Source organism: Stegostoma tigrinum, chromosome 6 (assembly GCF_030684315.1).
Source record: "Stegostoma tigrinum isolate sSteTig4 chromosome 6, sSteTig4.hap1, whole genome shotgun sequence".
In the NCBI taxonomy this organism is placed as follows: Eukaryota; Metazoa; Chordata; class Chondrichthyes; order Orectolobiformes; family Stegostomatidae; genus Stegostoma; species Stegostoma tigrinum.
The window spans coordinates 88478264-88492718 of record NC_081359.1 but is presented as its reverse complement, the minus strand read 5'-3'; the positions used below and the strand labels follow the sequence as shown (position 1 = coordinate 88492718).

The 14455-nt window shown below is 39.6% G+C and overlaps 1 protein-coding gene across 10 annotated transcripts in view; it reads right to left on the bottom strand.

The window, feature by feature from the left end:
• LOC125453419 (serine/threonine-protein kinase Nek5-like) overlaps positions 1-14455 on the bottom strand; it is a 74035-nt gene that overhangs the window by 50422 nt on the left and 9158 nt on the right. For 8 of the 10 annotated variants that reach the window (XM_059646747.1, XM_059646746.1, XM_059646748.1 and 5 more), the window contains exons 2-4: positions 11041-11181; positions 1529-1625; positions 380-477 (exon numbers count right to left, since the gene is read on the bottom strand). In XM_059646747.1, the coding sequence (XP_059502730.1) occupies positions 380-477; positions 1529-1625; positions 11041-11157 (312 nt within the window). In that variant the 5' untranslated portion in view covers positions 11158-11181. Of the gene's footprint in view, positions 1-379; positions 478-1528; positions 1626-11040; positions 11182-14455 lie in introns of those variants that run through there. The other 2 variants (XM_059646750.1, XM_059646751.1) reach the window with 2 other exon arrangements.

Here is a 14455-nt window from a genome sequence, read left to right as displayed (position 1 = left end):
TTGATTTTAATACATTGTAATTGCAACCCAATGGGGGTGGTAGGGCCAAAGTGATGGAAACAGAATTTAGTGCAAGAAAAGGTGTCACCAACAGAGTTTAATATGAGATAGAATTTGTTTCAGGTGCAGCTCAGAAAAATGATCTCTTTAAGTTAACTATAGAATGATTAAGAAATAAATCACCATGAATAAATGTAAACTCGTTCCAAAATCTCCAGGCTAAACAATGAAGTAACAGTGTCTCAGCTGTCAGTGCCCATTAATGTAAACTCCATTCTAAGCTCCAAAAAGAAATAATATACAAAGTTTGATGTAAAAAAATGGTATATCAAGGAACAAAAATTGGTGTTCCATTCAGTTTCGTTAAATTAGTTCTTACCTGCTCCTCTGTAAAGTAAACTCCATGTTGCATGTTAATTCTGTGCATCAGGTCACCACCATCACAATATTCCATTACTATAAACAGGCTTTGCCCCTCTGTAAATGAGAGGTCAATATTATTCCATTTGTCAATCATTCCGAAGTGTTTCTTTTTACAGGTGAATCCTGTAAGGAAACATACTGTTTTATCTTCACATTTTTAAATAGATTTTAAGAAAGCTTATTGCCAGCCTTTCCCAGTCCGAGATCATAGATTTTACTTTAATTCTTGGAAACTTTTGTACCAGTTGTGGGAGCTGGAGGAGTTAAAAACTCAACTGCTATAAAAGAAAACTGTCCCAGTATTTCCAACTCCAAGACCTCTGAAATATTTTACCAGCGGAGATGACTGTTATCCTGTCACAAAACGCGCAGCTAATGCCCATAATGAGTAGGAATCGGAGTGAGCCATTCATCCCTTTGAGCCTGCTCCACCATTCAAGTGGATCACAGCTAATCCAAAATTCTTTATTATATCTAGTTTCGAAACTCTTGATCCTACTGAGCAAGAATCTATCTGTCTCAGTCTTAAATGTACACAAAACATCTGCCCGCAGCTCTCTGTGGCAAGAAGTTCCAAAGACATTGATTGCATTGTCTATCAGTATGAAGATATGTTAAAGGAGATTTCTGGAGGGATTTATGAGATGGATGGATTGGCCAGGATTTAGGGGATGGAAAACCAATACTTTCCTTGCATGAATCACCTGGTCTTTCTTTACAAGAAAGTGACAATACTGAACTTCACAAAACCCAGGGCTCCCTGAAGTGTCAGCCTAGATTATGTGTGACCTCCATAACATCAGGGTCATTAGTTTTTATTTTTAATGTAACCCTTTAAGGACTCTGAGTTAGCTCTACCTCCTAATATCAGCTTGCTGCAAAGGAAAATAGGAGAGAAAAGATAGTGATAAGTGTTAGCTCTGTCCATATTTCAGAGTTGGGCAGTTGAGGCATAGAGCTAAGCAGAATAGGAAATTTTCTGAGGAACAGAATTATAGTGAAGTGGATTGCAGGTATCTTTCAGGGCTTGTATTGGTGGTTGACTAAGTCAAGCCAGCAGATGACTAAAATTCTGCAGTATTTGGCATTTCTATCAGACAAAGACCTTCAAATGAGTCCAAATATTTAACAATGTTGGGGTGCTTCATTTTGTCCATTAGTGTCACTTCTTTAAGGGCAGCTTCTCTTTCTTTCTGGTGCACCTGAAAATAAACACAAAAAAGGAAATCTGTAGAAAGTAATAATCAGCAGGCCAGGCAGCATCTGTGGAGATTAAAATAGAGTTACTATGTCAGGTTGTTGGTCTTTCATCAGAATCGGCAAAGGTTAGAGGAATAGCAGGTTTTAAGCAAATAAAGGTAAATTTGCCATAGTCTTACTGGGCTTTAGACTGTCCTCTCTGATGGTGGTTTAACCAGAGGCTCATCATGTCTTAGATGAGGGGAGAGTCCTTCATGGAAACCTCAGCCTGTGCAGGAATTGAACCTATGCTGGAGGCATTACTGTGAATCACACAGCAGCTGACCAGCTAACTGAGTTAACCGATCCCCAATTTAAGCAAATATGGAGACAAGGGGAAGAAAGAACAAAATGATAGGTCCATCATAGAGTAGACACAATTATTAAAAGACAAAAATGAATAACAGGCAAGTCAAAAGGTAACCGTAACCCTAAGCTTAATCCTAACCCTAACTCTAAACCATCAAAAGGTAATGGTGGAAGATTAAAATATCAGCCTAGAGGAGCTGTAAATGCTAACAGAACTAACACCAAGAACAGGCATCCATAAATATGGAAGTGTTAATGATCTGATATTGTCAAACTCAATGATAAATCTTCAAGGCTATAAACTGCTAATTTTAAAGATGAGTTAGTATTCCTTGAGCTTTTGTGCAGTTTAATGGCTGCTAGAGGCTTAAGGTAAAGGGGGTGGACAGGGATCAGAAAGGGCAACTAAAACTTCAAGAAGAGAGCTCACTGTCACTGCTTTTTTGAAGGCAATTAGGGATGTGCAATAAACACCGATCTTGGCAGCACATCCCTTGAACAAATTATAAAAGTTACATTATTTTCAAGTAAGTACAAATGAATGCCATTTATCCTGGGAGGAATGTTTGAGATCCTGAGCACTGGGAAGGTGAAAGTGAATGGTAGGTAATCCATCTCCTGCATTTACATGAAAAGGTGTGTGGGATGAGAATGATTTTGGAGCTCATGAAGATGTGAAAAGGACAGTCTTTCCAGGGAAAGAGACAAAAATATTTTTTACTAGTGGCATTGCCCTAGAGGCAGAAATAATAATGGATGCTCCAATGAACATAAAATCTGGGAGTGTGGAATGTCAGGGCAGAGGGAAGCTCTGTTCAGGTTCTGGGAGGCAGAGTTAAAAGTAAAAGTGTAACGACTGTGATGACAACTAGATTTGGTGAAAAGAAAAAAAAAATTCTGAATTTACATAAATGGGGTCCGTTTATTATATTATATTATATTATTTATAACACAGCATTATCAAAAAGACTGCAACTGAGGCAGAGAAAATGGAAGACTAGAACAGAGTCAATATTTTATTTAGAAGGTCAAAAATCACGTGACACCAGTTTATAGTCCAATTTCTGGGGATAATAATATCCATTACAAATCCACCGACTCCCACAGCTACCTGGACTATACATCCTCACACGCCACTTCTTGTAAAGACTCCATCCCACTCCATCCCATTCTTTGAGTTCCTCCATCTCCGTTTCATATGTTCAGATGAGGCCAACTTTGACAAGGGAGCATCCACTTTCTTCCTCAACCGAAGGTTCCCCAGCTTCACTGTCGACAGGGACCTCAACCGGGTCCATCCCATCTCCCACACTTCCACCCTCACTCCTTCTCTTCCCTCCCGCAACAGCGACAGGGTTCCCCTTATCCTCACCTACCATCCCACCAGCATCCACAGACAGATCATCAAACGCCATTTCTGCCACCTCCAGCAAGATGCCGCCACCAGACACTTATTCCCCTCCCCTCCCTTGTCCGCCTTCCGCAGGGACTGTTCCCTCCGGGACACACTGGTCCACACTTCCTTCACCCCCAACACCTCCCGATAGTCCCACAGCACTTTCCCCTGTAACCGGCGAAGGTGCAACACTGCACATTTACCTCCTCCCTCCCCAGTATCCAAGGGCCCAAACATACCTTCCAGGTGAAGCAACACTTCACCTGCACTTCCCAGAATCTAGTCCACCGCATTTGCCGCTCACAATGTGGTCTCCTCTACATTGAGGAAAGGAAGTGTAGACTTGGAGACCGCTTCGCAGAACACCTACATTCTGCTCGCAAAAAAGACCCTGAACTACTTGTTGCCTGCCACTTCAATGCAGCACCTTGCTCCCTGGCCAACACCTCTGTTTCTGGCTTGCAACAGTGTTCCAGTGAAGCTCAACACAAGCTGAAGGAACACCTCATTTTCCGCTTGGGGACCGTACAAACCTCTGGACTCAGTATTGAGTCCAATAATTTTAGGGCATAAACTCTCCCATGTCCCAGCCCCCACCCAACACACCAGGCCTTTTTACCACATAGCCTGCCGTTACACACCCCCTGATGTTAGTCACTAAGTGCCCATTAACAACTACTCACCCTGCCAGTAATTCCACTGTCTGTCCAAATGTCTTTCTCTCTCTTTGGGCTCTATCCTATCGTTTACTCCCTACCCCACCCACTTCCCTATTGTCTGCATATAAACTGACGTTTTCCCAGCCACTATCAGTTCTGAGAAAGGGTCACCAGACCCGAAACATTAACTCTGTTTTCTCCTTCACAGATGCTGTCAGACCTGCTGAGCTTTTACAGCAACTTTGTTTTAATAGTCCAACAGGTTTATTTGAAGACACAATCTTCCGGAGTCTCATGCATTCTTCAGGTGTCAAGACAGAGAAGATAACAAAGAACAGGCAACTATAGGTCACTTAGTTTAACAACTCTTTTTGGGAAAATGTTAAAACAGTATGACGGTCAGGCAGCATCACAGGAGTCAGAAAGTCAACGTTTCGGGTCAGGAGTTCTGAAAGAGGGTCCTGATCCGAAATGTCAACTTTCCTACTCTGATGCTGCCTGACCTGCTGTGTTCCTACTGCTCTACATTGTGTTAACGCTGACTCCAGCATCTGCAAGTTCTTGGTATCTCAAAATATTATTAAGGATGTGATTGCAGAGAATTTAGAAATGCATAGTATGGTCAAGCAGAGTCAGTATGGCTTCATATGCTTGACAAATTTAAGAAAGTGCCAAGCAGCATAAAAGGAAAGCAACTGATGTAACTTTTTTGTTTGCTAAGTATCATATTTTTGGCTTTTTAATAAATAAAAAGAACCCACGGTGTTGGAGGCAGTACATTTGAATTGTTAGAGGATTGGCTCGTTGATAGAAGACAGAGAGTTGGAATAAGGGGAAGCATTTTCATGATGGCAACCTGTAACTAGTGGTGTACCACAGGGACCAGTTATATGGACATAATTATTTACAATATATTAAATCCATTGGATAAGGGAAATGAATGAACTATCATCAAGTTTGTGGATGACACAAAATTAGACAGATAGGCAAGTGAGGTTAGGAAAGTGGGTAAAGATGTGGCAAATGGAATACAATGTGGGCAAGTGTGAGGTCATGCACTTTGTTAGGAAGAATAGAGGCTTAGACTATTTTCTATATGGCAGAATATTCAGAAATCTGAAGTGCAAAGGGACTGGGAAGTCCTAGTCCAAGAACCTCTTCAGGTTAACTCGCAGGTTGAGTCAGTAGTTAAGAAGGCAAATGCAATGCTGGCAATTATTTCGAGAGGACTAGAATATAAAAGCAGGGATGTATTTTTGAGGCTTTAAAAGTGTCTGGTCAGACCACATTTAGAATATTGTGAGCAGTTTTGGGCCCATATCTGATGAAGGATATAATAGCCTTGGACCGGGTCCAGAGGAGGTCATAAGAATGATCCCAGGAATGAAAGGCTTAACATATGAGGAACGTTTGAAGACCCTGGGTCTATACTCGATGAAGGTTAGAAGGATGAGACGGAATCAAATCAAAAAATTTACAGAATACTGAAAGACCTGGATTGAGTGGACATTAGGAAGATGTTTCAATTAGCAGGAGAGACTATGATGCAAGGGCACAGCCTTAAAGTAAAGGGAACACCCTTTAGAACGGAAGTGAGGAGAAATTTCTTCAGCCAGAGAGTGATGAATCTGTGAAATTCATTGCTACAGAAGGCAGTGAAAGTCAGGTCATTGTGTATATTTAAGACAGAGATAGATAAGTTCTTGATTGTTAAGGGGATCAAAGGTTACAGGAAGAAGGTGGGAGAATGGGGTTGAGAAACATATCACCCATGACAGAAATGGCAGAATAGACTTGATGGGCCGAATCTGCTGCTATGACTTGTGGTCTTATGATGACGATGATGCAAAGAAGCTGCAGAAGACTATACATAGGTTAAGTGAGTGGGCAAAAATTTAGCAGATGGAATATAATGGGGAAATGTGAGGAAGAATAGAGGAGCTGAACATTATTTAAATAAAGAACGAGTGCAGCAAACTACAGAACAGATGTTTTTGGGAATCCTCTTCCATGAAACATAAAAAAGCTGCCATTCAGGTTCAGCAGGTAATAGGGATGACAAAGAAATATTGGTCGTATTGTGAAAGGGAATGGAGGTTAATGTAAGGGGACGTTACTAAAATTATGAAATGCACTCGCATGAGCATAATTGGAATACTGTGAACAGTTATGGGCCCCTTATCTAAAGAAAGATACATCAGCATTGGAGACAATTCAGGGAGTGTTCACTAGGCTGATACCAGGAAGGAAGGATCTGTCTTCTGAGGAAAGGTTGACTAGATTGGGCCTCCACACGTTGGAAACTAGGAGAAAGAGAGGCAACCTTACTGAAACATACAAGATTTCTACAGGGCCTTACTGGGTAAATGTGGAGAAGTTGTTTCTCTTTGTGGGATAGTCTAGGAATGCAGTGCATCATCTCCAAATAACCTATCACACCTTTAAGACACAGATGAGGAAAACTTCTTTCTCTTTGAGAGTTGCAAATCTATGGAATTCTTTACCGCAGAGAGCTGTTGAGGCATGATTGTTAAGTGTATTCCAGGTTGAAATTAACAGATTTTCAATCAGTAAGGGAATCGAGCGTCATGGAGAAATAAAGGTAACAGGATAGAGGAGTTGAGGATTATCAAATGATCATGATCTGTGAATGATGCAGCAAATTTGATATGAATAGTCCATTTCTGTTCCTATGTCTTACAGTCCGACACTTATGTAGGAGTTAGAAATTCAAGGTGACTGGGGGACGGTGGTCTTATATTCGTTGCTGGTTCATCCGCAGAAATTGAGATAGAGAAGGGAAGGCAGGAATGTATCAACTGAAGGCAAAAGGAAAGTAGCAATTGGAAGAAATGTTTCTTAATTCAGGGCAAGCACGGTACTCTACATCATTGCTACCAGTAATGAATGAGAAAAAGAAATGAAGGCATGGACATATGCAGGTCTGGAACATAGGATGGTCCACATATCCCACACAGTTAGTACCCAGACGGGTTCCCATTTGAAGGAAATGAGTGGAGTCAAGGGATTTGTGAAATATAAAAACATATTTGGCCAGACAGAGGGTGACAGTAATGGATGAGGACTGGTTAGGCCACTTTACAAGGAGGAACTGGAAGGTCCATAGGCTACCCTGGCAAAGAGTAAAGGTATAGAGGAAACTGATGGCGAAAAGATGATGATTAGGGTTAGAAACCTGGTGAATAACAAGTTGCATGAACACGTTTGATACATTTTGTTGCAATAATTCATTACAATTAAATTAATTCTTGTAAAAAGACTAGAATTTGAATCTTTTTATCTTGCACTCATTAAAATTCCAATATAAAAAAACAGATTTGAAATAAGAGACCCCATTTTATGCAGAATGTAAAATGGATGCTGATTGGATGGGCCATAATTAGCATGAAGAAGAAGTAAGAACATTTAGCTGGCTCTCTGATGAAGAGCCTAGGCCCGAAACGTCAGCTTTTGTGCTCCTGAGATGCTGCTTGGCCTGCTGTGTTCATCCAGCTTCACACTTTGTTATCTTACATTTAGCTGCCAACAGTAGGCTCTTTTGGTGCAGTGATACTGTTCCTGCCTCTGCGCCAGAAGATCCAAGTTCAAATCCCACCTGCTCCACAGATGCATAATAACACCTCTAAACAGGGTGATCTGAAAACTGATTAACCGTCAATCTTAATTCTCAGACTAGGGTGCAGCCATGGGGATGCAGCAGAGTGCAGCTGTCTCCATAATCCTTTTGTTTTGTAAAGGTGAAATGTATTCACAAAATTCCATTTATCTTTATAAAACAGGGTCTTGAGTATTTGTGCATGTAGCTTCTAGCATGCACAATCCATCACACAGCGGGCTCAGCCGATGATCTCATACTTGTTTCTGGTGAATGTGATGTACTGTCAAGCCAAAAAGCTGTTTCGCTTCCAACACAAATGAGTCATGTGATAAGTAAGTTTCAGTGCCAATGTGATGGCAGGTATATATGCTGCATATGTCACAAAAACCATATCAAACAACATTTCCCATTGACCATTTGCAGTGGACAGCGTGACGGGTCATAGAGTCATACAGCCATACAGCACAGATATAGACACCTTGGTACAACTCATCCATGCCAACCAAGTTTCCCAAATTAAATCAAAGATAATAGGAACTGCAGATGCTGGAGAATCCGAAATAACAAAGTGTAGAGCTGGATGAACACAGCAGGCCAAGCAGCATCATAGGAGCACAAAAGCTGATGTTTCGGGCCTAGACCCTTCATCAGAAAGGAATTTCTGAAGAAGGGTCTAGGCCCGAAACGTCAGCTTTTGTCCTCCTAAGATGCTGCTTGGCCTGCTGTGTTCATCCAGCTCTACACTTTGTTCTCCCAAATTAAACTTGTTTACCTTTCCTATTCATGTGCCTGTCCAAATGTCTTTTAAATGTAACTGTACCTGCATCTACCACTTCCTCTGGCAGTCATTCCACATACGACCCACCCTCTGTGTGAAAAAGTTGTCCCTCAAGTCCTTCTTGAATCTTTTCCCTCTCACCTTAAAAATATGCCTCCTGGTTTTGTACTCCCCCACCCCTGGGAAAAGACCTTTGCTATTCACCTTATCTATGCCCCTGACAATTTTATAAACCTTTACTAGGGCACCTCTCAAACTCCTATGCTCCAGAGAACAATGTTCCAGCCTATCTGGGCTCTCTCCATAACTCAAACGCTTCAGGCCTGGCAACAACCTGGTAAATCTTTTCTGAACCCTCCTCAATTTAATAATATCCTTCCATAACACGGCAACCAGAACTGCACACAGTACTCTGAAAGTGGCCTCACCAATGTCTTGTACAACCTCAAAATGATGTCCCGACTCCTACATTCAATGGTCTGACCAATAAAGTCTGGTTTGAATGCAGGTGGGGCATGGGAGAGGAGACAAATCACTGTCTAGAGGCTGGGCAGACATTTCAATAAAATATTGGGATGACATTCTTTTATTGTAACAGTGATTCTATTTTAATCACAGTGAACAGGAATTCCCTCGGTGGGTGAAAGGAGGCTAAAGGGCTGAATCCATGAGATAAGGGAAATGATATGGCAGTCCTATGCTGAGCATTTTCAACATTTTCTGTTTTATTTCAGACTGCATCTTCAATATTCTCTTTTTACATGAGATAAATAGCTTTACAACACTGCTTGTGCGCTGAGCTGTACCTGTCCTATCTTCTAATTCTAACAGGGGTTTATAGGTGAACACATGATCAGAACCTGGCACCAGGGACAGGATTCCTTAATTAATATCTGCTTTCCCTTGACCATCTTTCCACCCATTACCTTTACCCCGCAACACCATTTGCCCCAGTCTCCATCATAAGACGCTACCATAACTGTACCATCTCTCTCCATATCTACTGCCTCCTGACTTTATGCTTTCGCACTGGACATACAGCTGCCTGCAGGCAAGAAGTCTACAGAAAACAGTTACAAAATATCCTTCAGCTAAAACTGCAGCATGGTCAGAAGACACTTATTGCTGGGCTTCCTAAGTTCACACCACAATTACACCCAGATAACCATCTTCCACTCACTCACTCACTCAAACAGTGGAATGCACCTCACAGATGACTTTGGGATGAAAGCAACCATTTCACTTCAGTAATCAAAAACTTAATGGATTTTCACTTCAGTTAAACAAATATTGATACTCACTATTTAGAGACAGATTGCAGTATCAGTATAAGTGCACAAAAGTATTCTAGCTTTTATGTTTTCCATCTCTGTTTTGCAGATCCAAAATCCCTGTTCTCCTGACTCTAGCCCATGTAAATCTCTCCAGTTACCCCAATAATGATAACCTTACTTTCAATCATCTCACCCCTATGTTTTAATATCCCTACACAAATACTCTCATTACATCTGCCTCCTCACTTTTTCATAAGCATCACTGAAATTCATTTACTGTGACCAAGCTTTCGGTCACCCCTCCTATGAATGAACAAATGAACAAATGAAAAAGTATAGCACAGGAACACGCCCTTTGGCCCTCCAAGCCTGTGCTAACCATCATGTCCTAATTAATCTAAAAACAAACCTGCCATATTTTCAATCCGTATCCCTCTATTCCCTCCTTGTTTATGTACCAATCTAGGTGCCTCTTAAATGTCTTCAATGTGCCCGCTTCCACCACCTCTTCTAGTACTGCATTCCAGGCTGCTACCACTCTCTGCGTGAAAAACATCCCTCACATCTCCCTTAAGCTTCCCCCCTCTGACCTTGAGCCTGTGTCCCCTTGTAATTGAAACTCAACTCTAGGAAAATGCCTCTGGCATTCCACCCTACTTATACTTCTCATAATTTTGTAGACCTCTATCGGGTCTCCTCTCAGCCGCCATCTTTCCAGTGAAAACAATCTCTCCCAGGCTCACCATTTTACTTCATGTCTCCTTACACTATTTTTCAACATTAAAGTGGCAATACAACAGCAAGCTGTTGAAGATAACAATGATTATGATTAGGATCCACATCTGCTTTATGATTTTCATCAAGTTGCTGTTATCATTTGGAAATCTGAAATATTGATGAATTTCTTATATTGGAAGACACCTTCCCCATTCTTTAGACAGCTTGTTGGCATCGTCCACTTCAGGTCTGATACCAAATTGGACATCAATCCTCTTTTGAATCTTCATACATTGAATAATCAAATCTTACCAATCAATCATGGACTAGGAAGTATCAAGTGATTAATCATGATAAATCCACTCCTTATCATTTTAATCATGGATCATTATATAATTGTAGAGAATTTTATTATCATTTCAATAAACTCTATTAAATAAGAATGTTTTTTTCTGTGAACACAAAATACAAACGGCTTTAAAAATGTGTTATTAAGAACATTAAACAATTTACTTGCCTCACAAAAACAATAAAATGTAGATAAATATTTACATATCAGATATCTACTGAGGTTTGCATACAATATAATCCAATAGAAATAAACTTCTTTTCAATCTCAACCTCACCTTTGCAATTTTAATTTCTTTTACTACAACGTGCTTGTTGTTGTCTTTAGCTTTCACTAAGAAAGCTTTTCCAAATGCTCCTTCTCCAAGGAGTTTAATGACTTCATATTTATCCATTGTGGCAGTTAATCTTCAAGAAATCTGAAATAGAAAAATACACTTTTCTACTAATAAACTGACTTACAAAACATTTCTTCCTGCAAGCTTTGCATGTTATAATTGACACAAAATTGTGGTGTGGCTTGGATGATAAATTGCGTGCACTTTTTTGGGAGACGGGTTCATATCACTTCAGATTGCTCCAGGCCACAATAGAACCCAATATGTTACAGTCAGAATTTTATGAAACTCCCAGGCCAACCAGATAGCAGCTATTCAATGTTCAACATAATTTTTACATAAGTTTGTTTATAGAAATATCCCAGAAAGACTATGACCCAATTTTTGCCAACAATCAAACATATTTCTGACTTAAGCTGGTCAGTGATTAAAGCTCTGCAGAGGCAGGTGAGCTAGATTGCACAAAACTCATTTTGCCGTAGGTGCAAGGAGGGTGAAATTTGTTTTGGACAGACAGCTGTGTTAAATAAACAATGAAAAATCACAGCTGTTTTTGCACTCTAAGCAATATCATTTTTCTATTAAAAACCAAAAGAACTGAGGATGCTGTAAATCAGGAAGAAAAACTGAAGTTGCTGGAAAAGCTCAGCAGGTCAGGCAATTTTATATTGACTTGAACAATGAACTAGACCAGGTATGAAGCAGGCTACTCATTTTTTATCGGGCACTTACCTCCAAAAGCCTATTGGAACTGTTATCCTTGTAAATGGATACCCATCAGTGTACAGGCAATATTATTCACAGGACAAACCATTAGCCTAAGAGTGATGACTGTCAATTCTCATAAAATTCATCTGTTCACTAATGTCCTGTGAGGCAAGCGAACCAAAGACTGTCTACCTCTTATTTTTAATAATTTACCTATATTTAATGACCCTACCTCCACTGCCATCTGAGGCACAACCGTCAAGTTGCACAACCTCTGAGAGAAAAGTAAATCACCTCATTTCAGTTCTAAATGGCAATCTTTAATATTAAAACAGTGTTCTCTGGTTCTAGACTCATGAAAAGAGGAATTATACTTTCCACATCTCTCTTGCAAAGACCATTCAGGACCTTAAACATCAATTAAAACACCCTTCACCCTTCTAAACTACAATAGGGTCAAACACACACTGTCCAATCTTTCCTCATAAGATTGCAGGTATTCATCAGTAAACCTCCTCTGACCTATCTCCAACGAATTTGCATCCTTCCTTAAATAAGGAGACCAAAACAGCTCACAGTAATTTTGTTTCAACAATATCTTGTACAATAGAAGCATAATATTTTTACTGTTACGTTTAATTCCTCTTGTCATAAAGGATAGCATCCCATTTGGCTTCCTGATAATTTGCTATTTCCACATATTAATGGTTTATAATTCATGAACTAGAGCACCTAGATTTAAGAATCTCAGAATTCTGTAGAAATTTTCCAATTAAATAATACTGTTTTCTTCATTCTTTCTGCCAATGTGAACAAATTGCATTTTCATACTCACATTAAAGTCTACTAGCCTATTTTTGCCGACTTGCTTAACTTATCAATATTGGTCTGCATCCTTGTCACACCATCTTCATGACTTTCTTTCATGTACTTTCATCATCTGCAAATTTAACCAAGGTGCCTGCATTCCCTCATCTAAATCATTGATATAAATTGTAAAAATTGAGAACTCAGCGTAGATTCTTATGGTATCTCACTTGTCATGTCCTGCCAGTCTGAAGACCAATTCATGCATACTTTGTTTAAGCCAGTCAGCCAAAATTGCATCCATGATAGCATGTTACCCTCTATGCCATGAGATCCTACTGTGCACTATAATCTCTTATGCAGCATCTTGTTAAATACCTTCTGGAAATCCAAATACAGTACATCAATGTACTCCACTTTACCCACTGTGCAGGTTACTCCTTCACGGAATTCCAATAAATTACTCAAATGCAATCTCCCCATCACAAAACTACGCTGATTCTTCCCAAATATCTTGCATCGTTCCTTGTGCCCAGTTAGAATCTCCGCAGCTATTGATTCCCTAATTTCCACTTCCCCAATGATAGATGTCATGTTAAATAGCCTCTAGAGTCCTTTCTCCTACCTCCCGTAATGTTTTACATGTGCCACTTTCCAGTATGATAGAACCTTTATAGAATCCAATAAATTTTGGAAAATTATCACCAATGTACCTACTACCTCATTAGTCAACTCTTTTATGGCTCTAGAACATAGTCCATCAGAATGCAGAGACTTATCAACCTGCAGCTCCATCAATTTGCTCAGTAAGTTACAAGTTTTCCTTGTAATTATAATTTCACTGGCCTATTTCAACTGTTCCAGCGTTAGCTTTCCAAAAATGTACTTAATTTTCCAGTAATTTTCATGCAGCTAATGCACTTTCACCTTAAAGTTTCAATCAACTCACTCCAGAAATTAAGTATCCAACAGTGCAAATACCCTTTTAACACCGGAAAACAGTTAGTGATTGCCAATCTAGGCCGCATCTCATTTCTTCAGGTTATGACTTCCTGTTTCAGACTTTAAGTATATGTTAAAATATTTTTCTTGCTTGTCTCTTAAGCCATCTCCCAGTCTATCTTCTTTTGTGTCTCTCTGCATCATTGAATCCCACCACTCTAATTGACTCTCTTTCTCAGTCCCTCTTCGGTTTATTTCTCAATCTCTTAATCTCATTGACAAACAAATATTTCTACAATTGTTCACTGGAGTTCCAAATGTCTTGTTGTCCTCTCTGTATGCCTCTTAGCTCACACTTACAGCAACTTTGTTAGCAAAGGTGTTTAATATCTGAACATGCATGATTAAGTCTAACGAGCATTTTTTTAGATGCATCCTCCAGCAAACTCTCAAGCAGATCAATGACAGATAAAATTCAGTAGAAATTAAGTGTAAAATACTTATCTAGGAAGAAAACATGAGCATAGAAGTATCACGTCACTACTTATATAAATAGCAAATTTGATTTAATTGATGTTTAATATACTTCCAAAACTAACTGCCAGCTAATTTGTAGGTTAACATGATGAAAATGCTGTCTTCAAGCATAATTGCTTTTGATGTGTGAAAATACAATCCCAATATATTTAATGCTATGTTCAACATGTATTTATTAAAATCTGGCATTTGGATAGAAAGTTATCTTCAGTAGTTGAGGAGTGATATGGTTCTAACAGTTCTTTGTATGTTCTTCATGATTCTCATTCACCTTTCCTCAAGCATTCATATTTTCTTAAGACGGATTAATTAATTGCGATTATATTGTGAAGTCCTTTTAATATGTTGTTTCTTGATGTCA